This window comes from Barbus barbus, assembly GCF_936440315.1.
Source record: "Barbus barbus genome assembly, chromosome: 2".
NCBI lineage: Eukaryota > Metazoa > Chordata > Actinopteri > Cypriniformes > Cyprinidae > Barbus > Barbus barbus.
Window position 1 is genome coordinate 3,968,401 of NC_136730.1, and position 27,714 is coordinate 3,996,114.

At 38.2% G+C, this 27,714-nt stretch overlaps 2 protein-coding genes across 3 annotated transcripts; both read right to left on the bottom strand.

Moving 5' to 3' along the window:
• Window positions 1-1,647: 1,647 nt before the first annotated feature.
• Window positions 1,648-18,218, bottom strand: LOC306877511 (heterogeneous nuclear ribonucleoprotein C-like). Of its 2 annotated transcripts, XM_079429295.1 has the most exons (10): window positions 18,122-18,218; window positions 16,265-16,298; window positions 14,623-14,667; window positions 12,800-13,065; window positions 9,534-9,606; window positions 9,391-9,438; window positions 9,084-9,247; window positions 4,350-4,463; window positions 4,153-4,271; window positions 1,648-4,077 (listed from the first exon to the last, which is right to left on the bottom strand). In XM_079429295.1, the coding sequence occupies exons 3-10, from the start codon at window positions 14,625-14,627 to the stop codon at window positions 3,979-3,981; spliced, it is 888 nt and encodes a 295-aa protein (XP_079285421.1). In that variant the 5' UTR covers window positions 14,628-14,667; window positions 16,265-16,298; window positions 18,122-18,218; the 3' UTR covers window positions 1,648-3,978. The 2 variants fall into 2 exon arrangements, with proteins under 2 accessions (XP_079285421.1, XP_079285420.1); XM_079429294.1 differs by lacking the exon at window positions 16,265-16,298.
• Window positions 18,219-18,567: 349 nt separating this feature from the next.
• LOC306888432 (FH1/FH2 domain-containing protein 1-like) lies at window positions 18,568-27,572 on the bottom strand. The gene is made up of 8 exons (XM_079446731.1): window positions 26,453-27,572; window positions 24,995-25,138; window positions 24,669-24,851; window positions 23,112-23,231; window positions 22,876-23,037; window positions 21,890-22,119; window positions 19,727-19,934; window positions 18,568-19,379 (listed from the first exon to the last, which is right to left on the bottom strand). Exons 1-8 carry the CDS (start codon window positions 26,942-26,944, stop codon window positions 19,260-19,262), a joined length of 1,659 nt encoding a protein of 552 aa, XP_079302857.1. The 5' UTR covers window positions 26,945-27,572; the 3' UTR covers window positions 18,568-19,259.
• Window positions 27,573-27,714: the final 142 nt, after the last annotated feature.

The following is a 27,714-nucleotide window of genomic DNA, read 5'->3' on the forward strand; positions in this document are numbered from 1 at the left end:
AGTTAAACCAGACTTTTTTGACAGGTTGTCATTAAGGTCTTTCAGTTTCAGTATTCATTTGGCTGTATTTTTTTTTTAAATTTTCCCTCAAATGAAACTGTGTAAAGCTGGTGAAGTGACTATCAGAGCAGCTCTGAAGATGAAGTTCATGTCCTCATATTGATGTGCAGATGCTGAAATCCTTGCGAGCCTCACGTCTGTTTGAGTTTCTGTATCAGACGAAACCACGCCATTCATTCACACAGACATGCAGAATATAGCAACATTCACTGACTGCTGCTGCCGCCGCCGTTATTTCTGCTGTGTGATCGGCTGTTAGATTAATTCATATCAAGGAAAAATGTTTATAGAGTTTTTCATCACTCTCCACATATTTTATTGCGATCTCGATATGATAAACTATCCAGCTCTAGTTAATTTCTCAGACTTATTTCCCAAAATTTTAAATATGTACCCAACAAGTCACCCAGTGACTACACAACCAAACACAAGAAAATATTCTAAAACAATAACTATTATGAAAATTATATTTTTTGTGTGTGTCTTAATAGTTATTTATATATATATATATATATATATATATAAATAACGAAGTTCAACCTGCCACAGGAGCTGCTGAGACAGTTCTACTCTGCCATCATTGAATCCATCCTCTGCACTTCAATAACTGTCTGGTTCAGCTCAGCTACCAAATCTGACCTCAGAAGACTACGGAGGGTAGTCCGGACAGCTGAGCAAATCATTGGTACAACCCTCCCCACTCTCCAAGAACTGTACTTATCCAGAGTGAGCAAAAAGGCTGGCAAAATAACTCTGGACCCTCACATCCAGCACACTCCCTCTTTGAACTGTTACCGTCTGGTCGACGCTACAGAGCTCTGAGCACCAGAACGACCAGACACAGAACAGCTTCTTCCCTCAGTCAATACATCTCATGAACACTCAATAATAAACGTGGAACACACAACTATAATACACTATCTATTCACCACACTCACTTATTTTATTTTTATAATTTCTAATTTGCACATACTTGACCTGCACATACATAGTTGTCTATATTATATATTTTTTGTTTGTTTGTTTTTTTGCTGCTTTGTACATTGGTTATTGGCTATTTCTTGTTATTATCTGTGTCCTGTCCTGTTGCTGTCTTTCTGTTGCACCGTGGAGCTTCTGTCACTACAACAAATTCCTTGTATGTGTAAACATACTTGGCCAATAAAGCTCATTCTGATTCTGATATATATATATATATATATATATATAAATAAATTGAGGTTTGCCCTGAAAACAACTTTAAGTCTGGTCCAATTTTATACAAACATTAAAAACAGTATGTGAATTAGTCTAGAATAGTAATACAAAATAAAGAGATAAAAAAAACCTAAAATAATTAAGTCACTATAGCCAACTTTGAAAATTTGGTGAAACCAAAGAGTCTGAATGACTGACCACAAAATTATCACTAAGAAAATTGAAATTGATAATACGAACACCTACAGACTCAATCAGTGCTCGGCCTCTAAATCATTCACTGGAGAACCATGTAAATACCATGGTAATCCTCATTTTGTGGTACTGCCAGAAACATTTTGTGTTGTTGGAAACTTTTCCTTCGTCAAAGCAGAGACCAGGAGACTTTGGGATAAGTTACTCTTTATTGAGAACTCACTGTGCGTCGCTGTAGTCATCCAAGTCTAACTCAAACAGTATACATTGTAGTTTATATACATTTTGAGGGGGAGGGATACATAGAGGTGGAGACAAATCTAAACAAAGCATGCAAATACAGTACAGGAATCGGCCCATTACCACAATTTCCGCAGCCCTGACATCATCAGCAAAACAGTGTGATTCAATTGCATAGGTGCTAATCCAATCAGCCTGACAGTACCACCCATACCTTACAATGACACTGTTCAGGAGGTGCATAAAGACAAAAGGTTAATGTCAGACACCTGGATTGCTTGACTTAATCTTCTTTGAATATCATCATCTATGCCTCAAATGCTAAATTCAGTCTACTAAACTTTCTCAGTTTATATACTATTGTATTGGAACCTAAATTAAACATTTAATAAATTTGTAATACAACAGGGTCCATAAGTTCACAGGTTCCTGTGGCCTAAACAGAAAATGTTTTGAGCGGTTTGGGTTGTGTTTTAACAGGTCCTCTAATTTTGCAGCAACAGACAGATCGAGAGATGAATGTAGAAGATGAATGTGAAAGGCCAAAAAAAATAAAAATGTCATAAAAAAAAAAAACTTGTCTAGACCTGCTTGTCTAAACCTAGTCTTAACCCTATTATACAACTCACATCCTAAACAAACATTCAATAGCATGCAACAACACTCACAGAGTTCAAGAAAACCGAGAAAAAAGAAAGATCAATCTCGTTGGAGAAGCTGAACTGAAATTCCAAGTATTTACTACAGGCCTTAAAATGATGAGATTTCATTCTGGACGACAGCAACACAAATTTACACCAAATATCTCTAATAAAACATAAAAGCCCTAAAGCATCACCATTCAGAAACTGATTGCATAAAGTGCAGCGACTGCAGGGAGTGCTGTTGAATGACTCAAATTAATCAGTGTTTCTTTTAATTAGTTCATTGGCACGAAGGAAATAGTTTAGCAAAAATAAATGAAGACATTTCAGAAAGGCATTTGATGAGACTGTCTCAACTTGTAAGGCTGCAAGCATAATTAAAAGCAAAAAAACATTGCATTGTGTCATACTTCACAGCTACTTGTTGGGGAAAATAAAGCAGCTAAGCAGTTTATCATAGCCGTGTGTTCAAGATTCTTGCAATAACAGCCAACATGTCATGAACATTTGTAGTTTTATTGAAACTTACTACACAGACCAAACAAAAGACGAACAGAACAAATGAAAACAAAACAGCTACAAACACATCTTGTATTTACCAGAAGCAAACTCACCTCTTAGTGTCACTGTACACAGATACAACCCGACAGGTAAAATGACATTCACTGTACAATCCAAACTTATTCTCACACACTCAGTGACCACATATGGAATATAAAACAGTTCAGCTCAATCAAACAGTATTTCTGTGTGGTTAAATAACAGAACGGGGCCACACTGCCGCCCATTGGTCAGGACAAGTAACAATATCAATCTGCACAGGCCGGTTTAAAGAGTGAAAGACCTGAAGAACATGGCAGAACTTCAGCCACCATTATCACCACAGTAACACACACAGTGGTCTAAGACTTTAAAAACACCAAAGAAGAAGGACCTGAACATGCCTGAAGTGGGAAAGCAATTGTTTTCTAGGCTTGACAATCTAATTTGTTTGTACTGGCAGCGTAAGGTTGGTGCAAACCAATTATCAAGGTTAAATGTACAAAATGCACGTTAGTGTCCCTTTAAGAGATCTAATCTCAAAGTTCAATGCACTTTGATTGGCTCAATCACTAATGTGTCAATCACTAAACCACCATCGTTCAGGATAGCAATTATTATTGACAAATACTGAGCTTGCCTTTAAGGGGTTGGAAAGTTATGAAACTAGCTACTTTTTTGTTTTAATCATCAAAGCACAATCTATAACCGATATTTTGGTAAAATCCAATCATAGCACTTCTAAGTGGTTCCTCCTCCAAATTTTCACAAACACAATCAAGCTGTTGGGTTGCCTGTCTTTAAAAAAGCTTGGCAGCAAAATTGTTCAATGTCACACCAATGAAGGAGATTTCACACCAATCAAAAGTATTTTCTCAATCCTAAAGCATTCAACCCTTTTTAATGCAAGAATTATGAGAACTCATGGAAAGGTGGCTGTAGTCAGGGGTTCATGCGACTTATCTAAAGAGTGTCATTTTCATGATCCAGAGTCTTAGTTATTGTTCTGGACTTATGAAATAAAACTAAGTGTGCATTAAAGGTCAGAGGATCTACTCTATATCTCACGGTGAGCATGCATGTGTGTCCGTGTCTGTCGTGTTTAAGAATGGTCTCCGTTGGCGCTGTCTCCATCGTCCTCTCCTTCCTCCTGCTCACCTTCCTCTTCCTCCTCATCATCCTCCCTTCCTAGACTCTTGATCTGCCCAAACCAAAAGTGACGGGTGAATACGAGTCGATACGTGATTTATGACGCTGTTGTTTGTCTTTCACTCACCTCCTCTTCCTCCAGCAGGTCTCCCTCATCCTCGTAGTCGTTCATTTCTGTGCTCTCACGCTCTTTCTTTCCGCTGGAGTGCTGCGGTGAGACTTCATTTGGTTTGGCGCTCTTCATCTCTGTGTAGAAGCATGAGGAGAGAGTTGTTAGAAATAACAATTTTTTGGGTTTTGGTCAGTAGTCTGTGTGGCATGTACCTGATTTCTTGCTGTGGTCTCGATCCATGCGTTCCAGGCTCTCCAGCAGATAGTCCACTTTGTGTTTAATCTGAGTCAATTCCTTCTTAATGGTTTGTAGATCATCAACTCTCACTGCACACATACAGGGAAATGAATGGTGGTCACTAAACATCTCAGACACTGAGCTGCTTATTAGGCCAAATGTACTCTACTCATTTTGTGAATGAAGGCTCTTCAGTTCACAAAAGCTACATTTGATCAAAAATAAACTAAAAACTTTGAAATCTTATTACTATTCAATATAACACTTCTCTATATGAATAAATTGTACAATTCAAATTATTCCTGTGATAAAAGTTTTTAGCATCATTACTGCAGTCTTCAGTGCCACATGATCCTTCAGAAATCATTCTAATATACTGATGTACTGCTCAAGAAACTTTTCTGATTATTATCAATGTTGAAAACAGTTGTGGAAAAATCATGATACACAACCATTCAAAAGTTCTTTTAAAAAGACATGAATACTTTTTAGAAAGGACACATTGTTTAAGTTAAAGTGACAGTGAAGACATTTCTAATGTTACAAAAGACTTTCAAATAAATGCTTTTGAACTTTGTTCAAAGATTCCTGCAAAAAAAAAAAAAAAAAAATGAAATAAAATTGCCACAAATCAAGAAGAAAACATTGAGAATTAAAACATTAACTGAGCATATATATTAAATTAGTGCCCTCCAAAAGTATTGGAACAGTAAAGACAAAATTGCTTTGTTGGCTGTGGAGTCAAGATATTTACAAATATGATTAAAAGATGAATATGAGACAAAACTACAGAATGTCACATTTTATTATTGGGTGATTCAACACATATATGTTTTACCAGCTAAAGAAGTTCAGCACTTTTAGAGCTTCATCCCTCTATCTGATGTGAGCATAAGTATTGGAGCAGTTGCCTCACAGGTCTTTCTCCGTTGCATTAATTCTTCAGATATTAAAAGCAGGGAATGTGTCGTATCAGTTATATCCATTACTTCTGTATTCTGAATCCTGCAATCGATGATGACACACACAAATCAGGATGAAGACGAGGGAGCTGACTTTGAGAGAAAAGCAAGCAATTTGGATGATAAATGAAGAGGAAGTCAATTAGAGCTATAGCAAAAACAAAGGGCATGGAGAAATCAAGAGTTTGGAAACCACCAGAGACACCAGCAACCAACAACGACCTGATCGGCTGAGAAAACAACAGTAGTTGATGACAGACAAATCATAAAAGCTGTGAAAATGAACCCTAAAAGACATGTCTGTAAAATCACCAACAACTTCCAGAAAGCTGGGATGATGCTCTGACAATCTACTGTCCTCAGGAGACTTTGACACAGAATTACAGATGCTACACAGCAAGATGCAAACCTCTGACCAGCACCAAAAATAGAAAGGCAAGGTTAGAGTTTGCAAAAAAGCACAAAGGTGAGCCAGAAGAGTTTTGGACTGTGTTTATATATATGAGACAAAGATGAACCTTTATCTAAGTGATGGGAAAGCAAAAATGTGGAGAAAAAAAAAGGGATCTGCAATGATCCCAAGCATACAGCCTCATCTGTAAAGCATGGTGGAGGTGGTGTCATGGCATGGGCATGCATGGCTGTCTCTGGAACAGGCCCTCTCAACTTCACTGATGACTTAATGTATGATGACAGTAGCAGAATGAATTTGGAAGGGTACTAAACCATCTTGCCTACCAATATTCAAGAAAATTGAATATTGGGAAGTGCTTCATATTGCATCAGGACAATGACCCAACACACCCTGCCAGTTCAGTCAAGGAATTTATAAGAGCAAAGAAATGGAAAGTCTTAGATTGCCCAAGTTAATCTCCAGATTTAAATATGATTGAACATGAATTTCACCAGCTGGAGAGGAGAGTAAAGGCAGAAACTCCCCAAAACAAGCAACAATTGGGATTGGCTGCATTAAAGGCTGGGAAAGTATTTCAAAGGATGAGAGCAAGAGTCTGGTGATGTCTATGGGTCACAGACTCACTGCTGTGATTGTGTGCAAGGGATGTGCAACTAAATAATAGCTTTTAATCTTTTATATCTGCCTTATGTTCAACTGTCCCAATACTTATGCTCACATCAATGAGTGGGATGAACTCTAAAAGTGCTGTTCTTTTTATTTGGTAAAACATGTACTTGTTGAAATGGCTAATAATAAAATGTGACATTCAGTAGTTTTGTCTCATATTCATCTTTTAATCATATTTGCAAATGTCTTGACTCCACAGCCAACAGAGCAATTTTGTCTTTACTGTTCCAATACTTATGGAGGGCACTGTGTGTATGTATGTATATTAAACGCATGCGATTAATCTAAAAAAATGTATTGCCGTCAACTTCTTGCCGTCATCGCAGCGCGGAAAGAAATCATTGCCTGCGTCCCAATGTGCACACTATCCATCCTAAATTCTGTGTGATATTAGTAATTTTCAATACTATTTAGGGCAGGTAGGGTGGATAGTATGCACATTGGGACGCAGGGATTGTGTGATTATGAGGCGCTGGGCTCGTTGCCAGGATCGTGGTTTTCCTGCACAATTGGGCTATTTTGAAAATACAGCCGCAGGAAAAATGACAGAGCCGTGGGTTGCGTAAAATTTTTTTGGGGTACTTTTATAATGTACCACGGCCGCCCAAAGTATGCATGTGATCGCAAAATGAAGTTATTACAAACACTCGATGGTGGTTTAAAGTGAGTTCTGAGTAAAAGTGTACTATTAATCTCAAAATCTGTCTTATGTAGCATGATGCTAATATTAGCTCTAATGCACCTGCAGAACAGGTCCAATTCTCCTTCATAATGCATTTTGTCATAATACTTAATGTAAGGTCACAAGAAAATGTTTTGTTGTATTTATTTAGAAATAATTTTGATAATAGCTGGGTAAATGTGTACTGGGATTGAAGCGATGTGGCTTGGTAAACGTTTTATTGCCATAATAAAGGCTGATAATGGCTGAAAAAAACTAAACAAAAAAAAAAGCAAAAGAATAATAAGGATTATGTCTCATACCTAGTGGAGATGTGAAAGTTTCTTTTTCCTTAAACTAGTTTATCATGCATTCCTTTATTTCAGCACATTTACAGGTAAATCCTAGTATTTTAAATTTGCTATTAACCATGATTAATCACAGTCCAGGACACATACATACATTATTTTTATATATATATATATATATATATATATATATATATATATATATATATATATATATATATATATATATATATATATATATATATATATATATATATATATACATACATACACACACTCACCTAAAGGATTATTAGGAACACCATACTAATACTGTGTTTGACCCCCTTTCGCCTTCAGAACTGCCTTAATTCTACGTGGAATTGATTCAACAAGGTGCTGAAAGCATTCTTTAGAAATGTTGGCCCATATTGATAGGATAGCATCTTGCAGTTGATGGAGATTTGTGGGATGCACATCCAGGGCACGAAGCTCCCGTTCCACCACATCCCAAAGATGCTCTATTGGGTTGAGATCTGGCGACTGTGGGGGCCATTTTAGTACAGTGAACTCATTGTCATGTTCAAGAAACCAATTTGAAATGATTCGAGCTTTGTGACATGGTGCATTATCCTGCTGGAAGTAGCCATCAGAGGATGGGTACATGGTGGTCATAAAGGGATGGACATGGTCAGAAACAATGCTCAGGTAGGCTGTGGCATTTAAACGATGCCCAATTGGCACTAAGGGGCCTAAAGTGTGCCACGAAAACATCCCCCACACCATTACACCACCACCACCAGCCTGTACAGTGGTAACAAGGCATGATGGATCCATGTTCTCATTCTGTTTATGCCAAATTCTGACTCTACCGTCTGAATGTCTCAACAGAAATTGAGACTCATCAGACCAGGCAACATTTTTCCAGTCTTCAACCGTCCAATTTTGGTGAGCTTGTGCAAATTGTAGCCTATTTTTCCTATTTGTAGTGGAGATGAGTGGTACCCGGTGGGGTCTTCTGCTGTTGTAGCCCATCTGCCTCAAGGTTGTGCGTGTTGTGGCTTCACAAATGCTTTGCATGCATGCATACCTCGGTTGTAATGAGTGGTTATTTCAGTCAAAGTTGCTCTTCTATCAGCTTGAATCAGTCGGCCCATTCTCCTCTGACCTCTAGCATCAACAAGGCATTTTCGCCCACAGGACTGCCGCATACTGGATGTTTTTCCCTTTTCACACCATTCTTTGTAAACCCTAGAAATGGTTGTGCGTGAAAATCCCAGTAACTGAGCAGATTGTGAAATACTCAGACCGGCCCGTCTGGCACCAACAACCATGCCATGCTCAAAATTGCTTAAATCACCTTTCTTTCCCATTTTGACATTCAGTTTGGAGTTCAGGAGATTGTCTTGACCAGGACCACACCCCTAAATGCATTGAAGCAACTGCCATGTGATTGGATGATTAGATAATTGCATTAATGAGAAATTGAACAGGTGTTCCTAATAATACTTTAGGTGAGTGTATATATATATATATATATATATACTTACTACATATATAAAATCAAACTTTTGATCAGTAGTATGCATATATCAGAACAATATAGTTATAAAATATATCAATATAATTATTTAGTAGTGAACATAAATGGATTTAAATAAGAATAAAAAGAGAGGGATGTATAAAGTGGAGAACATAGCAGAAGTGTGCCTCACTGGTACGGGACGTGCGCTGGCTGCTCTTAGAGGAGAAGCTGCTCTTGGTCCTGCGGCTGCCTCCGCCACCACCACTCACGCTCACTCGCGCCCGTTTGGAGGGAATCACCGCCCGCGAGAGCGGAGGAGGAGGAGGGGGAACACGCGACGGGTACGAGTACATCCTGAAAACACACGCTCAGATTAACACACACGTTCCTGGAATCGTGCAATCCCAGTTCAGACAGACAATAAAAGCCTTTAATGAATAATAATAAAAAAAGCTCTTCGCTAAGCGTTTGATCAGTGAATTTGGAAGCGAGCTGACCTGTCATAGTAATCTCTCTGAAAGTCATAGTCCAGTTCAAATGAAGAACTGTTGGAGGAGAAAGCAATTAAAGAAATAACAGGTTCTAAAAATACTTACATAAAAATAAAATAAATCTATAATAAAACATTTTAAATACAAACCTGTACATATCTCCTGCAGAGCGCTTAATAGTCTTTGACCGATGGGGTTTTGGCTCACCAGCCAGATTAATATCTGAAAAAGCAGAAAGATTGAACACATAAAAAAAAAAAAAAAAAAAAAGTGACGCGTGACAAAATGAGTCGTGAAAGCGTCTGCAAAATGAAAAAAAAAGTGTCCATGCATAAGCATGTATCTTCAGGCATCCTAAACCTTACAGAATATTACTTAAGAGGACCAATCACCCTCGAGCATCTGAAGGTTAACAATCTCTACAAATAATGCTATATTTACAAGTTTAAGGCACAAAATAGCAACACGTCAAAAATCAACTTTGAGTTAAGACGATGTCAAATTAAAGAAATTATGCTGAAATTTCCTGATCTCAGTTTCCTTCTCCACTGTCCATATAAGGCTAAATATTACAACAACACAAAGGTCACAACTACAACCCGAATTCCAGAAATGTTGGGACGTTTTTTTTAGATTTTAATAAAATGAAAACTAAAAGACTTTCAAATCACATGAGCCAGTATTTTATTCACAATAGAACATAGGTAACAAATGTTGAAACATAAATTTTACACTTTTATCCACTAAATGAGCTAATTTCAAATTTGATGCCTGCAACAGGTCTCAAAAAAGTTGGCATGGGGCAACAAAGGGCTGAAAAAGCAAGAAATTTGGAAAAGATTCAGCTGGGAGAACATCTAGCAACTAATTAAGTTAATTGACATCAGGTCTGTAACACGATTATTTATAAAAGGGATGTCTTAGGCTACGTCCACACGAAGACGGGTTTCTCCGTATCCAATCTTTTTTTTTGCCTCGCTCTAAAAAAAATTCCATAAAAACGGAGTCGTCTCAGGAAATATCTGCGTCCACACAGAATCACTGAAACCGATTGAAAACGATGTAGTACACATGCCAGACCAATATGTGGCACTGTAATTCTGCCACAGAGATACACAAAAAAACAGAGAAGACGACTTGCAGCATGCGCGTAAACCTTGCGGAAGTGCTCCCTCCATTCATCTTCCACAACAACGCCACAGACAAAGTTGTCCCACCAACTGCTGGTTCTACCAGGTCTTATCCAAAATCTTCTCCTGGTTGCCCTTCTGGTTGCCCTCCACGGTGGACCTAAGAGCATGTGACGTACGTTGTTGTCCACAATCTTTTGTTGCTCAGCGTAGTAGCAAAGAAGCAGAAGATTTTGCTTTAATAAAGCTAATGAGCTCAGTAGGTTCTGCAGCACGAACACAGGCACGTAGCCTGACATTGTTGTTGTCGCTGTTATGTGACGTAACGGTGTCTGATTAGGGGTGAGACGTGGGCTGATGACGTCATCGTTTCAGAAAATATACGGATTCGCCATCCACACGAAAACATGAAAACGGCGTTTTCAAATTTATCCACCCTGGGACCCGGTTTCAAAAATTATCGGTTTCACGCTTCGAAAACGCCAGTTTCGTGTGGACGATATGCCTATATGGTAAAAAATTTGCGCGTATACAGAGAAACCCGTCTTCGTATGGACGGGGCCTTAGAGAGGCAGAGTCTCTCAGAAGTAAAGATGGTCAGAGGCTCTTCAATCTGTGAAAGTTTGTGTAAAAATATTGTGGAATACTTTAAAAACAACGTTCCTCAACGTCAAATTGCAAAGGCTTTGCTCTTCAGGAATCTCATCATCTGCATCAATCATCGGCATGATTCTGTTATTGAAATAACTAAATGGGCCCAGGAATATTTCCAGAAACCAGTCTCGGTAAACACAATCTGCCGTGTCATCTGCAGATGCCAACTAAAGCTCTATCATGCTAAAAGGAAGCCATATGTGAACAAGGTCCAGAAGCGCCAACGTGTCCTGTGGGCCAAGGCTCATTTAAAATGTACTGTTTCAAAGTGGAAAAGTGTTCTATGGTCAGACCCAAATTTGAAGTTTTTGTTGGAAATCACAGACGCCGTGTCCTCCGGGTTAAAGAGGAGGGGAGCTTCCAGCGTGTCATCAGCGTTCAGTTCAAAAGACAGCATCTCTGATGGTATGGGTGTGCATAAGTGCATACAGTACGGCCAGCTTGCATGTTTTGGAAGGCACTATAAATACTGAAACGTATATAAAGGTTTAAAGCAACATATGCTCCCCTCCAGAGGATGTGTATTTCAGCAGAACAAAGCAAAACCACATACTGCAGCTATTACAACAGCATGGCTTCATAGTAGAAGAGTCCAGGGGCTGAATTGACCTGCCTGCAGTCCAGATCTTTCACCTCTAGGGAACATTTGGCACATCATTAAGCGGAAAATACATCAAAGACGACCACAAACTCTTCAGCAGCTAGAAACCTATATCAGGCAAGAAAGAGACCAAAACTCCAGAAACTCATAACCTCGATGCCCGGACTGTTTTGGAAAGAAGAGTATATGCTACACCATGGTAAACATGCCCGTCACAATTATTTTTAGACCTGTAGCAGGCATCAAATTTGAAATGAGTTCATTTTGTGAATGAAATTGTAAAAATTTCCCAGTTTAAACATTTGTTATGTTATCTATGTTCTATTGTGAATAAAATGTTGGCTCATGTGATTTTAAATTCTTTGTTTTCATTTTATTCAAATTTAAGAAACGTCCCAACATTTCTGGAATTTGGGTTCACACTGCATTAAGAAAATTTGATTGGAAGCATAGACTGTCATAAAAATTGTGAGCGAATACACAAAATCTTGACGGTTCTAAAATTAAGCTTTATTTTAAGCAAAAAGTAATAGCTTATTATTTTGATGTTTGGTGAACACATTCTTGACCGGTTAGACAGTTCACTCATGTTACTATGAATAGACAAAATTACAATGCACAATGACAAAACAAGTCCTGCCTTCTAAATAAAACAGCCAATCGCCCATTGGTAAAGTCATTGCATCATTGCAGCTGCCATTATAATCTTACTATAGAAACAGACCTATGCTTGGGATTGCACATGCACAAATTTAGTTGTCGATTGGAAATTTGCCATTTAAATGTTCAGTTTGGCCAGCAGATTTCAATATTTCCCCATTCAAGTAGAACGAGTTGATCTTCCATGTTTGAGGGCATTGCAAATATGGCCGCCAAAACAATTGACTTACCTTAAAAAGGACTTTGAATTAGCTTAAATAGAAAATGCCCTTCAAACAACTGAAACATCCTTGGAAAACAAAAGGTAAGAAGTGAATCTACAATGACCTGTATCAATGAGATCTTCGCAGTGGGACATCACTCTGCTTACCGAGCACCTGTCCGACGATCATCCGCCCGTCTTCACCAGCGACAGCAGCTCTGGCGTTCCTCTCGTTGACATACTGGACGAAGGCGAAGCCTTTGTGCACGGAGCAGCCCACGATTTTCCCGTACTTGCTGAAGATGGCCTCCACGTCAGCCTTGGTCACCAGCATGGTGTTGAGGTTCCCGATGAAGACCCGGGAGTTCAGCGAACGCAGATCCGTCTTGTTGGTGACGTTGCTGGCCATCAGGCTGCTGGTTGTGGGGGAATGTCTGGGCAAAAAAAGAGGAAAAGAGGGGTGCAGAAGATCGACAGAGAAAGGAAGGACAAATGAGAAATTAGCTTATCGATAACAACAACACCAGCCTCGATAACTACGTTTGCATCCAAAGTTAATGTAAAATGTAATATCGCATGAAACATTTGCAAATAAAGCACAGTTTCCATTCCATATGTTCAAGAGAACAGGATCATCACTTCCTGGGAAACTGGTGCTATATATATATATATATATATATATATATATATATATATATCTCTGTAATAAAAATGGATGTTGCTGCAAATGAAACAGACGGAATGTCAATCACTGCCATATAATCTTGGCTTAATGTGTGGGAATGCAATGGTTTGAAACAGTTCTAGGAGGTAAATATACCAAATTATTTTGATTACAGACTAGAAAGCCATTTCAGAATTACTATGTATTTTAGATGGTGTGTAATGCAATTGGTCCACTGGTTAGTCCAATTATCCAATCACGTGATCTGATTTAGTTGTATATCAAGAAATGTGTTCTATTGTTTGTGCATGCCTTCTAAATGGATTAAAAGATTGAAGGAAATATGCTCCTCAAATGAACACATACATTATGCACATTAAGATTTTATGTGCATGCAGATTTTTATGCAATACATACATTTGTATAAAAACACATGGATGGAAAAATAGCTAGTGAGACTGGATTAGATTTGGAAATCTAAAGTCAACATGAAACACCATTTGCAACATTTTTCTTTCATAATAGCTTTTGATGATGAATTATTTACAATAAGACAAAACACATGTATTATTATAAAGTAAATGGGGCCAATTTTGGGTTCATGTTGACTTTCTCAGTTTAAGAGTTTAAGTTTAAGCCCAGATCATTAATTAAACATTTCCAACATATTCTATTATGAGCATTACCAAGGAACAAGTCGTTTGAGTGAAGAACAAGCATTGATATGCACAGTTTGTAAATCAAAATAAAATATAATTTACATTAATGTCATGAGTTATATCAAATAGTATGTTTAAAATAAAAACCACAGCTGTCATATATGAAGCTTCCCTGTGCTATAATGTGCAAAGGTATACATTTGAAATCAGATTCACTCTATCAACTAGACAGACGTGCATGTTGTAGTCTTATGCAGTTTATTGGTCAAATGTGCCACTCATTCATATCTGTGTGAACCAGTGCTTGGTGGGTAATGTGGTAATATATGACCTTCTGAGATATCTCACATGCAAACTAAAATGCGGAAGTGAAACTAAATGCCTGCTGTATGCAGGCTTAAATATAGAGGCATTATAGTATTGGTTTATGGGTTTGACAGAGTACTTTTTACTGAGGAAAATGTATCTGGTTATGTGTGTGGATCATTTTCTGTGCTTGCTACACGTTTGAGGGGTAAACTGGTATGTTTGAGATGGACCGGTCAATGTTCTGGCGGTATTTTTGGACACTTTTGAGACACGCAGCTACCTGACCGCCACATAACGTGCACATTGAGATATTTAAGTGTGCTGAGGGGGATGTTGGGGGTTGAATAGTCAGAACTCACTCCATTCTGTCTGTAATTCAGGTCGAGTCGTCTGTCTGCCTGATTCTGTTGGAGAGAAGAGGGTTGTTAATGGACACCATTGAGCTGCTGCTCAGCAATGCATTGTGGGTGAAGGTCGTACTGCAAAGGTGGGTGATGTAACCCACCACACTTTCAGGCACATCACACCAAATCTCAACACTTTTCCAAGGTCAAACAAGCAGGCTAGTGTTCAGATGCTGCCATCCAGTGGTTAGTATGCACAACTTGAGGCAAAGAAAATTAAATCCAGACAGATATCCCAAGTGAAAAAGAACAGCCATGTCCCCAAATGTTATATAAATCCGCTCAATGTTACATGAACCCTATCTAAAACCATTGAATTTCAAAGTGTCAAATAGAGTGACTTTTCCCAGTCATGTGACACAATCAAATCCTGTGATAATGGAAAAGGAAAAAAATAAATAAAACTCACATTGCCTCCAAAAGATTAAAACGGTCCATCAAACAATGCCCTTGGCACAGCTTAAGACGCACCATTAAGTCTGCATTATAGCTCGACAAAATGATTCATATCAGTGTGTCTGTAGGAAATTTGACCTTTATGGGGATGAAAGCAGGTGAAACGGTCACTATGGTCCAATTATAGCACGAGTCAGAGGTCTACGCAAATTAAAATTTCCGAATCTCCTCAGGCACCATGATAGATAGCAGAACAATACACATAATTTAAGGAAAATTAGGCTCTGTATGTTTCTATAATTGGTAATAAGTTGCACAATAACAACTACCTTTGCTACAAATCACAGCAATTTTAGTCAAGACTATTTCTCAATATTTCAATTGTACATAATTATTCTATAAAGTCAAGATTAATTATTATTGTTACAGTTACCATTGTTTTCACCACTGCCAATTGAGGATTCAATGGAGTTAATGTGGGTATTTTAGAATATATTTTTTATGCTATTTAATGGGAAAACAATGAGTTTTAAATACAAAATGTAGATGTTTCTTCTTGCTCTTACAACAAATTTGCCATGGCAAGATGAAGACTCATTTGAACTCATCCAGAACACAATTGTACATGGAAGGTTAGAAAATGTGTTTAAGTGACACATACTAAAAAATGTGTACTATAGTGTACTAAGTGTACACATACTATAGTGGTCAACGTTTGAAGTGGATAAAAAAAGTTAAAAGTTGTCCTAAGACAAGAAGGCATTTTGGTTTCAGGTTTTAGGACAACTTTGATGACAGCTTTTGAGCCACTTCAAATGTTGACTAATGTAGTAGACATAGAATTATAACTGCCCTGTATATAACATTAACATTAATTCAAAAGGCCAGACCTCAGTGTCAAAAGTTGGGATTCTCTGGTTTAGCGAAACATAGCGTGTCTTTGAACATTAAGCCTCTGAAGCGTGTGGTTTAGTGTTCTGCTGGCAAGCTTATTTAGACAAGGAACGTTTTTTTAAATTGTACTAAAGAAAAAGAAAAAGAAATCCACAAGACTATTTATAAAGTACGTGTTACTCTATGGCAGTTTAAAGGTGATAGAAGCAGGTAAAGTCTACACACAGCAAACGGGAGGCTAGTCTGAATAAAACACTTTTCAGGAAGACTAGTGCGGAAGTGGAGAATAAAAGAAAAAACAACTTACGGATTGACGTGGGTCAAAAAAGCTGCCTCAAAAACTACAAAAAATAAGCAAAATTAATAAAATCAGAAATGAACATCTTTAGCTCCCTAAAGCTAAAGCTCAGTTTTTTTTTACAACCGAGTGCTTTTGGGTTGACAGACCTGAAATCTCCATAAGACTAATCTTTCTGAAAAAACTGATGACAAATTTGGTGTAAAATGTGGACTTGAGAATAGAAGTGTGACCTCCATGATTTTAAAGAGCTAAATGTGTGTGCTGTATGCAAAGGTATTGACATCAGCATGCTCTGTACAGTTTAGACCAGGGTTTCCCAAAGCGTGGGCTGCATATTTTGAGACAAATCAAATTCAATAAATAAATAAGGGCATTGCAATGCAACACTGGGTCATTCCCATTGCATTAAACACGGTTCACACTACAGCTCTAGTGATGTTGCATTTCGCCGCTCTGTAGATTAAAATGGAATTATTGTCCAGTCTTATTGCAACACTTACTTATGGTGTAAAAAGTCAATTCAAATATGTTCACAATCATTCATATATTCCGCCTGGCATTCTATAGTAAATTTTTGCTGTTGTTTTGTTTTTGTAAAAAGTAAGCTTAAACATTAAAGTAATAATGAAAGTGGTGGATAGGTTGGTTATTCATTCCCAATTCCTTGGGGTGTGTTTGGGAACCCATGATCTACACACATATTACAGCTAAAAACAAAAATGATCATACTTGCTTAATTTACTAAAGTTGGAATATGATCCTGATGTGTGCCTAGTGGGGAACTGTGAGGGGAACATGCTTTGGTGCATTTCACATACAAGATACCCATTTACTGAAGACAAAATAAGAAATATCAAGCACAGAAAGACGACAAAGCAAAATTAAACCACTTTCTAATGTGAAATTGCATTGAAAACACTGTTCAAGACACATTATCAGTCGCTGTTGGGGAGGAAGGGGCATAAATATTTTCATTTCTTCGAGACAACTAGAAGAGCTTCATGGGCTGAACTTTTGGATTACATACAAATATAATGTTATTTTGAAGATATACAGCATGGGGGCACTTGATCACAGGCAGTAATATTGTCTTTGGCCCACTGGGCCTTCTTCAAGCATTTATTATTATCAATGCAACCAGCTCAATTCAACGTTCTTGATCTACTTTTAATGGAAAGATTACCGTTTACAGGATTTTGCACAGACTTGGGGTGCAAATGTAAAAAGTGTTAAATGTCCATGCATTGATATTTATTATTGCATGAGACAGAAAACGTGTTTTCTCAGTCCATTAAAAGTGCCGAGACATCAAACCTGCAAAAACGCCTGAAAAATCACTCGACACGATTCCGACTGGAACGGCCCTCCAAAATAACGCCCAAATAATCGGATTAAAAAGGCCAAGCTCAGTCCAAATGTCTACAGCCGAATAAAAACAGTCTACTCGTGTTGGGAAAAACAGTCTGTCAGGTTAAAAACGGACTTAAAACGCGTTTATATTCTGAATCCTGGACATGGAGGGGAAAAACGACCCCATCTTGTAAACAACCACCGGTCCATACGAGACATTTCCTCCACATTAACTCAAAAATCAAACAAACCAGCTGCTCTAGCAGTACTCCTGCAAAAAAAGGGGTGAAAAATAACTCCTACTTCGAAAAATCAAATAAAAATGGTTTCGTCCTCTGAAAGCATATATGTTTATCACTGCTCTACCACGGCATCACAAGATGAACGCCACCACAGCCAAGAAAACCACCAGAAAAAGGCATTAAAAATAAAAATCTCCAAAGATAGTTCAGTCAGTCAGTCAAAAAAAAAAAAAAAAAAAGTGACAAAAATCTCTCGAATCAAAATACTCACCGGGAGTTTAAGACTAAAAATGATTAAAATTCGTTGCTGTACTGTTTAGTGGATACTGTCCGTACAGCTCGTTCAGTCGACAGACCAGCACACCACTGCAACAAATGGCGTCGCGCAAACACGTCACTGGAACAAGCCCCGCCCCACTCGAGGTATCCTCCAATCTCATTGGCTACATCTCAACACGCTGGCGAATAACATGGCTTTGATTGGTGGATTTACGCGTCATTCACTTGTACGTCTTTCTTTTTTTAAATAAAGTCCTCATTTGATTGGTGGATTTAAGGTTTGGTACAAATCGCTTTACAAAAGCTGTTCATCCAATTTTTTCCCAGTTAACAGTCTTTACAAAACATTAGTAACTACATCGTATAGCAAACATAGTTATTTTAAAGGTAAGGGTTAGGTGTGTAAGCCATTAAAATAAATACTTTAAAAACACTGTAGGAAATATTCATTTATAACAGTTTTATATAATGAACAATAAACTGTGGTATTCTGATATTCAACTGTTTCTGTAAAACACCATGATTGTAAACAAACAAACAAAAAAAACATTAAATACATAAACTTACATCAACATAACACAAAGCCATTGAATGATTATCACAATATTATTGAAGAACAGGATTTATTTGACATTCTCAATCATTGCAGGACATTATGGCAAGAACGCTACTAACTGTTTACTGTAGTTTATACAACTGTACCGTTAATATAATGTGAAAAACATAAAGTAAGCAAGTCACTTATCTCAATATAAGTGGTAAGTTGTCACAATGGAAACATTAAAACAATAATGAACAAAACAATTAATTCAGCATCCAAAATAACTGCTTTTGACCTAAACGTTACCAAGGTTTGTGACAGCTGCTAACTTACCAACAATGCAAAAGAATTGACAAAAAAAACAGATGTTATTTAGTTCAGAGGAAGTCAGATGTTAGTTAGTTTTGCTTGCATAATCAAATAATATAGTTGGCAAGCTAACACATCAATGAGCTACACTTTTAGAGGAAATAAGGACTGAACTTCACCACTTCAGCTTTCGGGAGTGACAGCCTGCAACAAATCAACCATTAATATTTGTGAATATTGTATTTATTTCTTTAAATGCAACTAAAGTATGTAGTCATGTTTATAATAGGCTACGTTTGTTGTCACTCGTCTTGCTGCGTTGTCGTGGAAGAGTGAAGTCAAAGTGGAATGATTCAGGAGTCTTCAAAACCTCTTCAAGTTTCACCTGCTCCTGATTCTCCTAAAGAAAATACTCCTTCATTATGTATAGCTTCCTAATCACAATGGACACATTTGGAGAAAATGGGCTGTAAATGTTGGTTCACTTTTCTTTCTCTAAAACATAAACACTTTTCAGTTAGGAGCTTGCAGATTTTGTTGATAAAGCATTATTTAAATACCCGATGCCTAAATTTAACAACTACCTTTTAATAAGAATTAAAATTTAAATTAAAAATTAGAATTAATAGTGTGACCAAATATACATAATGTTAATATATAACTTTTAAATATACATAAATAGTAGCTAAATATCTGCTTGAAAAAAGTGTTTCAGGCACTTATTTGTGAAAAGTGCCTGTTACTTACATCAGACGGGCTTTGATGGAGTCTGGGTTTGAGTTTAGGTGTATTTTGACTGTGTTTCTCTTTCTCTCTCTCCCTCTGTTGAAGGATAGCATTGCGAGTGGCTCTGTACTCCAGAGCGAAGTCACTGACAGTCTTACAAAACACCTCTGCACTCGTTTCTCTCGCCATGGTACGCGAATAACCCAGGAAGAGCAGGAACGAGTGGAATCTAAATTCAAGGAAAAATAAAACAAATTGAGCACTGCGATGTCTTGGACATTTCATGACATTTTATATATTAAAGGGTTAGTTCACCCAAAAAGTAAAATTAGCCTGTTTTACTCACCCTCAAAGCATCCTAGGTGTATATGACTTTCTTCTTTCAGACGAATACATTCGGCGTTATATTAAAAATTGTCCTGGCCCCTCCAAGCATTACAATGGGGGTAAGCGGGTGAGTTTTGTCAACAGTCCAGAAGATAAAGTGCGCGCATCCGTAACAAAACGTGCCTCACATGGCTCTGGTGGGTGAATAAAGGACTCCTGTAGCAAATCCATGTGTTTTTGTAAGATAAATATCCATATTTCAAACGTAATAAACACTTTTTTCTTACTTCCACTGACTGTTGTATGCAGAAGTCGTTCCGGCAGATGACGTAGGACATCAGCGTTGTGTGATTAGTGATGAACGCAGAGAGAGAACAAAATAAAACACCACTCACGAATTAAACACACAAAAAAAAAAAAAAATTGTTTTTATTTGTCACATACACAATTATACAGAGTATAACCAGCAGTGAAATGTGTGCTCTGCATTTAACCCATCCAAGTGTACACTCAGTAGTGAACATACACCCGGAGCAGTGGGCAGCCAACGTTGCGGCGCCCGGGGAGCAGTTGGGGGTTCGGTGCCTTGCTCAAGGGTCTAACCTCAGTCGTGGTATTGAGGGTGGAGAGAGTGTTGGTTATTCACTCCCCCCACCTACAATCCCTGCCGGACCAGAGACTCGAACCCACAACCTTCGGGTTACAAGTCCAACTCTCTATCCACTAGGCCACGACTGCCCCCAAAATGAGGATTTGTAAAGAAAAATGTTGGAGGATTTCATTATAAGCCACAGCCATATCACCCTGCAGCCCAAGACTGGTCGCCCACTGAAGCTAAGCAGGGTTGAGCCTGGTCAGTACCTGGATGGGAGATCTCCTGGGAAAACTAGGTTGCTGCTGGAAGAGGTGTTAGTGAGGCCAGCAGGGGGTGATAACCCTGTGGTCTGTGTGGGTCCTAACGCCCCGGTATAGTGACGGGGACACTATACTGTCAAAAAGCACCCCCCCCCCACATGATTGTAAAGCGCTTTGGGTGTACAGCAATACACAATAAAGCGCTATATAAATGCATCATTCATTCATTCATTCATAAGCCAAGAGGAGACTGGTTTTCCTTAGCAAAAGTAAGGAAGCTTTGCTTCCTTTGCTCCTCTAAACAAACTCGCGAGCGACGCGTCATCCATCGGCTTCAGTGTACAACAGTCAGCAGAAGTGAGAGAAAAGTGTTTATTACATTTGAAATATGGATATTTTTCTTTCAAAAACACATGGACTCGCTACAGGAGTCCTTTATTCACCCCCCAGAGCCATGTGAGGCACGTTTTATTACAGATGCGCGCACTTTCCTTCACGTCTTCTGGACTGTTGACAAAACTCACCCGCTTACCCCATTGTAAGGCTTGGAGGGCCAGGACAATTTTTAATATAACTCCGACTGGATTCATCTGAAAGAAGACAGTAATATACACCTAGGATGCCTCGAGGGTGAGTACGTCACAGGCTAATTTTCATTTTTGGTTGAACTAACATTTTACGTATTACACTTAACTGCATGTGTGGTAAGATGAAATAGTATTGAATAAATTAACCATACCGATCAATAATTTAGACAATTTTGATTTAATGTTTCATGACCGTAGAATTGTATAGCTCTGAAGTTTATTTAAATATTTTAGTTTAATTTAGCTTTGTGTTGTTGTTTATGTCTCTCTAGACTTTTTGTCAAAAGGTTTTTACAAACATATTTGGCTAAATGAGTGCAAAAAAAAAATATTGGCATGTGGTTCAAGGCAAATGTTTCAATGACAATATAGCTATTGCCTGTTTTGGCATTTTGTGTTAACTAACTCATTTTACCTGTTGATGACTCTGCGGTGAACGGCTCGTAGCACTTTCAACCTCTCCTCAAAGTCTTTCAGAAACTGGGTAAGCCTCTGATGGAGCGTTGTCTCTTCTCCGCCTTCCTCTTTTCTTCCTCCACCTTTCTTCTTTTTCCCATCCTTCTCAAGTAGTCGGAGTTGATCCCAGCATGCTTTGCAAAGCAATTCAAGCTGTGAGAGATTCAGCTGCACTTGTGTGTAGTCACACTAGCCACCAGCGTGTGAATGTTTATCAGAGACAGGAAAAGAGGGATACAGACAAGAGAAGGAAACACGGTCACTATAGGAAACATGTTCAAAACAACAAACAGGATACAAATTAGCAGATGCTTTTATCCAAAGCGACTTACAAAAGAATTGACCCGTCAGTTTTCATAACTCATTTTCTCCACTTTCTACACAGTAATCTGAGCGATGAACTCGTGCCTTGATTAGACCAGGGGTTCTAAACTCTGGCCCGCAATATCCGTTACGCTCCAACTTTGATCAAACTCACCTGCCTGTAACTTTCTAGTGGTCCCGAATCCCGAAGACCTTGATTATCTTGTTCAGATGTGTTTGATTGGAGCTGAACTCTGCAGGCAAATGGATTTTGCAGGCCAGAATTGAGAATCCCTGAGTTAGACAGCCTCAATATTTCCTATAGTTTCACTGTAGTCACAGGTTACTTGGAGATTTCTATTCAGACTTGAATACTGTAAGCTGTTGCATGAACAGGGTAGGGAATCACACCTACTAAATACTGTCGATGGCCCTTTTGCCAAAAATATTTTGTACAACCTGAGGTAATATCAGTTTTTAACATTTCCTGGGTCATTATTTTGATAGACTGCCAAAAGTGGAAAGCAAGAGTGCAGTATATTTGAAACATTTGCAGTGCATATTGTTTCTCATGATTTTTTAATAGTAGGCCATATTCTGTGCATACTGCACAAAACATACATACCAAACATAGCCTCATACCTTGCTGGCTTTTGTGACAGCAGTAATGTCGGGGTACAGATCAGAGGATTGTGGGTAAAGCTGGAGCAATAACACACATACGTGATGAAGCAGAGGCTGCCGGCCATGAGTGTCTCTCACCTGAGAGAGTTTGCCCAGGTAACTCAACTCGAACCCCTTCGCCTGTAAAAACACACACCATCATGCAACATGTGGGTCGGGTGTGACTGCACACATCTTTATACACTCATCCTCACCTTACAGCCGTTCAGAAAGTTTCCGACGGCCAGCACAGTCGCTAGTATGCAGCGAAACGTCTGATTGGCCGCCAGCTGCTCCATGGCAAGCTTTAGATGGAAGAGCGGCTCTGCGATTTCCTGTTTACACGCATGAGTAAAGTATGGAACAGAGCTGCATAAAAACAAACACTACAAATGACCAGACATGACAGAAAACAGCAGATCAGTGCTCTCACCCTCAGTTCATTTATTTATCTTAGTTGATGATTGTATTCAAATAAGGTCACGCACGCCATGCACATGCCTGGACAGTTTTCCGGTACAGATTTAACTCATACAATGAAGGATAATGCAACCTGAGCTCATGACAATACCTAACTATTTTAAAAGGTGGTGATTTTGTATCAATTTGTATAATGTGATTTTTAATGGAAAACCAAACTGTCAATAAAAATATTGTCTGAAAATGTACAAATGAGATCATACGAATTCATACCAATTAGCCACACTGAAAAAAAAAAATAGTGCTGGATTTACTTTGAAACATTATCTATCAGAAATTGTAAGTTTCAATAAACAATACATTAAATTACCTTTTTATTATTATTATTATTATTTTTTTAGAAATACTGAAATAGTATTTTCTTGTAAAACTTACTTTGAAAAAAAAATACGAAATGTACAAAACATACAATAGCTTTGCAATGAGAGTGTTTTGGATAGTTAATTAAGAATATTGATATTAATATTTATTTAATTTTTTTCCAATCTGGAACAGTATCAGAAAACAAACCCTGATGTTTGAGACTAAGGGTATGTTTACATGACAACAATGTACTAAAAATGGATTTTTGAGAGGTTTTGCATACAGAGGACAATGTTGTCAAAACAATCCCTGCTCAATAGTCTGCTCTCCCGATTTAATAAACGATATAAACCACAGATAATTCCCTGGAATGCACTAAGAATCTTGCATCTTTCTCCCCAAATCTCCATGTCTCTTTTCAGGCTTGTTTTCACGCGGATGCAGCAAAATTGAATTGTTATGAAATATAGCCATATATTACTATAATGATGTTTAACACATCCACAATATTGTTGAGGATAGAAAGAGGTTCTTTTTATTAAGAGAGTTATTCACGGTAAGTTGAAAGTAATTTGTTAATGCTTTTATACTTTTAAATGTCCATTTACTGATTGATAATTAATGCGTAAAATAATGTCATCACTGTACCCAGTTTTTGAAAATGCTTATTATTGCGGTCATAGAATGAACCTTTTGCTGATTGTTTACACGTTACCCCATATTGTGCGCAAAGCATAGACTGAAATTTTCACAAATTTGCATTTTTGTAGTTTACACTGAGACAGTAACAGTATTGTTTTCAAAAACTTGCACTTTAAACCCTGTTTTCAAATGTTTTCATTGTCAGCCCTCAAAACGCTTTTACGGTTGTTACAATACGGCTGATTGGAAATTGCTATAAAAGTGTCAGGTCAATTTCAGCATTGCTGTGAGTTTGCACTGACAAACACTCTAGCCTAGCTATAAGAAACGTAACTCCTCTCTCTCACTCTTTCCAGTGTGTCGTGGTCCAGAGTGAAGGCCCACAGCTGCAGTCTGGCACTCAGATGAGGAACATTGCCCAGGGTCAGGAGACACTGTTCTGCGGGGCCCAGAGATGAACGCGGGGCCTGAGCTTTTGCCTCCTTTATCAGATTCAGCTCCTCTTCGGTGGGAACCAGCATCTGCAACCTCTGAGCCACAATAATGTCAATAAACACTCATGCTTTCCATTCACTGTTGCTGTAATTTGTCACATGTATTAGTGAAAGGTTCTAGTCATACATATATAAATTTTGTTCTCATATTGACTTTAACAGCGCTGTAGGGAACACACCTGGATGTCTTCTCTGTCTAGTACAGTGTTGTCCATGCTGTATATGGCAGGGGGAAGCAGGTGAACCGGTGGCAGACTGCTCAGAGTTATAGTGATGATGTTACTGCGCTTTACACCCAATACAGACACACACAGCTGCTTCTGCTGCAGGGATAAACAGAGAAAAAGATGTGGAGCACAAATGCTGGAAACCAAAATCCACCTCATCCTCATCGTTTGCTTTCTGTTTTATAAAATATACCATTTCATTTTATGGAAATCCATTTCAGCCACATACGGAAAGAAAAAAAAATCATTGTTTGCTAAGACATACTATAATTACTAATTACTAATATGTCATATGTCATACTAATTACTTTATATGTCATATATGAAATATAAAGTTAAAATTATGACTTCAAATGTTATAATCATGACAAGTTGTAATTCTGATGTTAAAAGTCAAAATGATGACATTCTAAATCAAAATTATGAGAAAAATATATAGATAATGTCTCAATTTTTAGTCATAATTTACTTTTTATATCATAATTTTGGCCAGGACTCCCTGGAAATAGTGATCTCTGTGATCTATCCTTGCAAAATAAAGGATAAATAAAGTAGAATGCAATTTTGACTTTTTATCTCATAATTGTGACTAAGTGTCATAATTTCAATTTTTAAAGTCATAATTTGGACTTTTTAATCTCATAATTATGATTTTGTCATACTTTGGACTTGTAAAGTCATAATTTGTACTTTTAAAGTAATCTTTTTGACTTTGTATTTCATATGGTTTTGTCATAATTTTGACTTTATCTCATAATTATGATTTTTCGTCTCATAATGATGACTTTTAAAGTCATAATTATGACTTGCCAAAACATGATTTCTTTTTATGATTTCATACTATTGTGGTGTGAGAAACTGCTGCAGACAATGTCCGAATGAATCAAAGTGAATCGATATCAATTTCAGACTTTGTGGCAAACCCCTTTGACCGATCTATCATCGCTAGTTCTGATTGTTAACAGCTGATAAAAAACACACATACTTAATTGCTGAAAATGATTCTCCAGTATACGGTAATCTTCATTGACACATAAGGATTTAACAGTAATATTTTACTGGGGCAGCGGTGCTTATACTATCTACCCTGACAGCACACTTACTTCATGGAGACGTCTATTTGACATCTGCAAGATGCCTTTTTTAGAGTGTTTGCTCATCTGCAATACAGCTATACCTTTTCAATCAGATGCCAAATAGAGGTTTATTAGATGCCTTTAAGATGTTTATGATTCAGAATGTATGTAAAACTGACATCTTAAAGACGTCTGCCAGTTTTTTGTACACAGCAGATGCTTTCCATCAAGCGATCTTTAACAGATATCTTGCAGATGTACGTGTGCTATGTGGGTAGGGACCGCCCTGTGTTTACTAATGGTTGTCTGTGCACTTTAAACATTGAAGTCCTACCTGTCGTGCCCCCATCAGACTGCAGAGGGAGCTTTTGTTGCTGCTTTTGCTCTCAAACAGGTATTCCAGTCTATTGGTGTCTAGCTGAACTGGTTCCAGGCCGGCCCAGATCGACTGAAGCCCGAAGCGGCCCACTCTCGGCAAAGGCTGCAGACTCAACAGTGCACTCCAGTGGAGCCTCAGAGTACGGCAGCCTGACGGTCGCGGTGATTCGCTAGCTACAGAGGGGGGTGGGGCCAAAGGGGGAGGAGGCGGGAGGATGGGTGTGGCTGCAATTTGATTGGCCGAAGTGTGGGAGGAGTCATCATCAGTGCTGTCCAGCTCAAGATCCTCATCATCCCATAGGTCAGAGAAGTCAAGGGCATTTAGGCGGAGCAGAGGGGCGTGTTTTACGAGGGAAGACCAGGTGGTGTCGAGAAGAGAAGATTCGGCTTCCTTCATTGGATATTCTTGGTGATTTACTCTTGAAGCACTTGAGGAAAGTAAATGCATGTGCAAAAAGATGCTTGCTTGGCAAAACTTGTTCTTTTTCTTCTCCAAATAAACACAATGGTCAACTTTGGAGTTTACTTCAGAGTTTAACAGAAATTGTTTACCTCAATAAAAATGATCAGTGTCCATTCAATAGTTGCATCATGAACTTGCTGAAGAACATGCAACTCCTCCAACGTTTCTCTTGTTGTAATAAGATTTCCAAAAATTAAGAACCATATGACTTCATGTACTTCAAAACAAACATAATCCATTCACAGGACCATCAAGAACGTGCAGGAAAACACATGCAGCGCACTTTTTGCAGTGGTGTTTCAAATGACGCATCTACTCTGAGAATCTCCACTGTAACTTTAGGCGTAAAAATCAGTCTACATTGAGTTTGAACTTCTGCAAAATCTGTCTGAAGGCTCACATTAAAGAGCTTGTCTGTGTTATGAAGAGCACCAGTGGATGTCAGATGTTCTCTCACACTCGGTTGAGGTGTGCATCCTTCAGAGCCGATGCTGCAGTATTTCAGAAGCTCTCCAGTGAATATGCTTCTACACGAAGTCAAATGCTGTAGAATCCCTTCAGTGTCCAGTATTTGTGAGAGAGAGTGACACTCCGTCTGCATCCCAGACGTTATGAGGGGTCGTTTAGACAGAAAAGAGTGTGCTTGTTTGAGCGTTTATTTGAGTTGCGCCCTTTCCTTTAATTTCCTAATCTCTCCAGCATCTCCTGTTTATATCGCTGCTTCTGTACACACAGCTTCACTATCTCTCTGTCTC

What these genes read in the sequence shown, in the direction of transcription:
- LOC306877511 (XM_079429294.1), bottom strand. An exon ending in CAGAGAGATTACTATGACAG is followed by an intron (nt 9,248 to 9,390) that starts GTCAGCTCGCTT and finishes GTGTGTTTTCAG; the next exon opens with GATGTACTCGTACCCGTCGC. An exon ending in CCAGCGCACGTCCCGTACCA is followed by an intron (nt 4,464 to 9,083) that starts GTGAGGCACACT and finishes GTATGTGTGCAG; the next exon opens with TGAGAGTTGATGATCTACAA.
- LOC306888432 (XM_079446731.1), bottom strand. Translation starts at nt 26,944, where the DNA reads ATGCATTTACTTTCCTCAAGTGCTTCAAGAGTAAATCACCAAGAATAT. An exon ending in ACTTTCTGAACGGCTGTAAG is followed by an intron (nt 23,038 to 23,111) that starts GTGAGGATGAGT and finishes GTGTTTTTACAG; the next exon opens with GCGAAGGGGTTCGAGTTGAG. An exon ending in CACCGCAGAGTCATCAACAG is followed by an intron (nt 19,935 to 21,889) that starts GTAAAATGAGTT and finishes CCTTGAATTTAG; the next exon opens with ATTCCACTCGTTCCTGCTCT.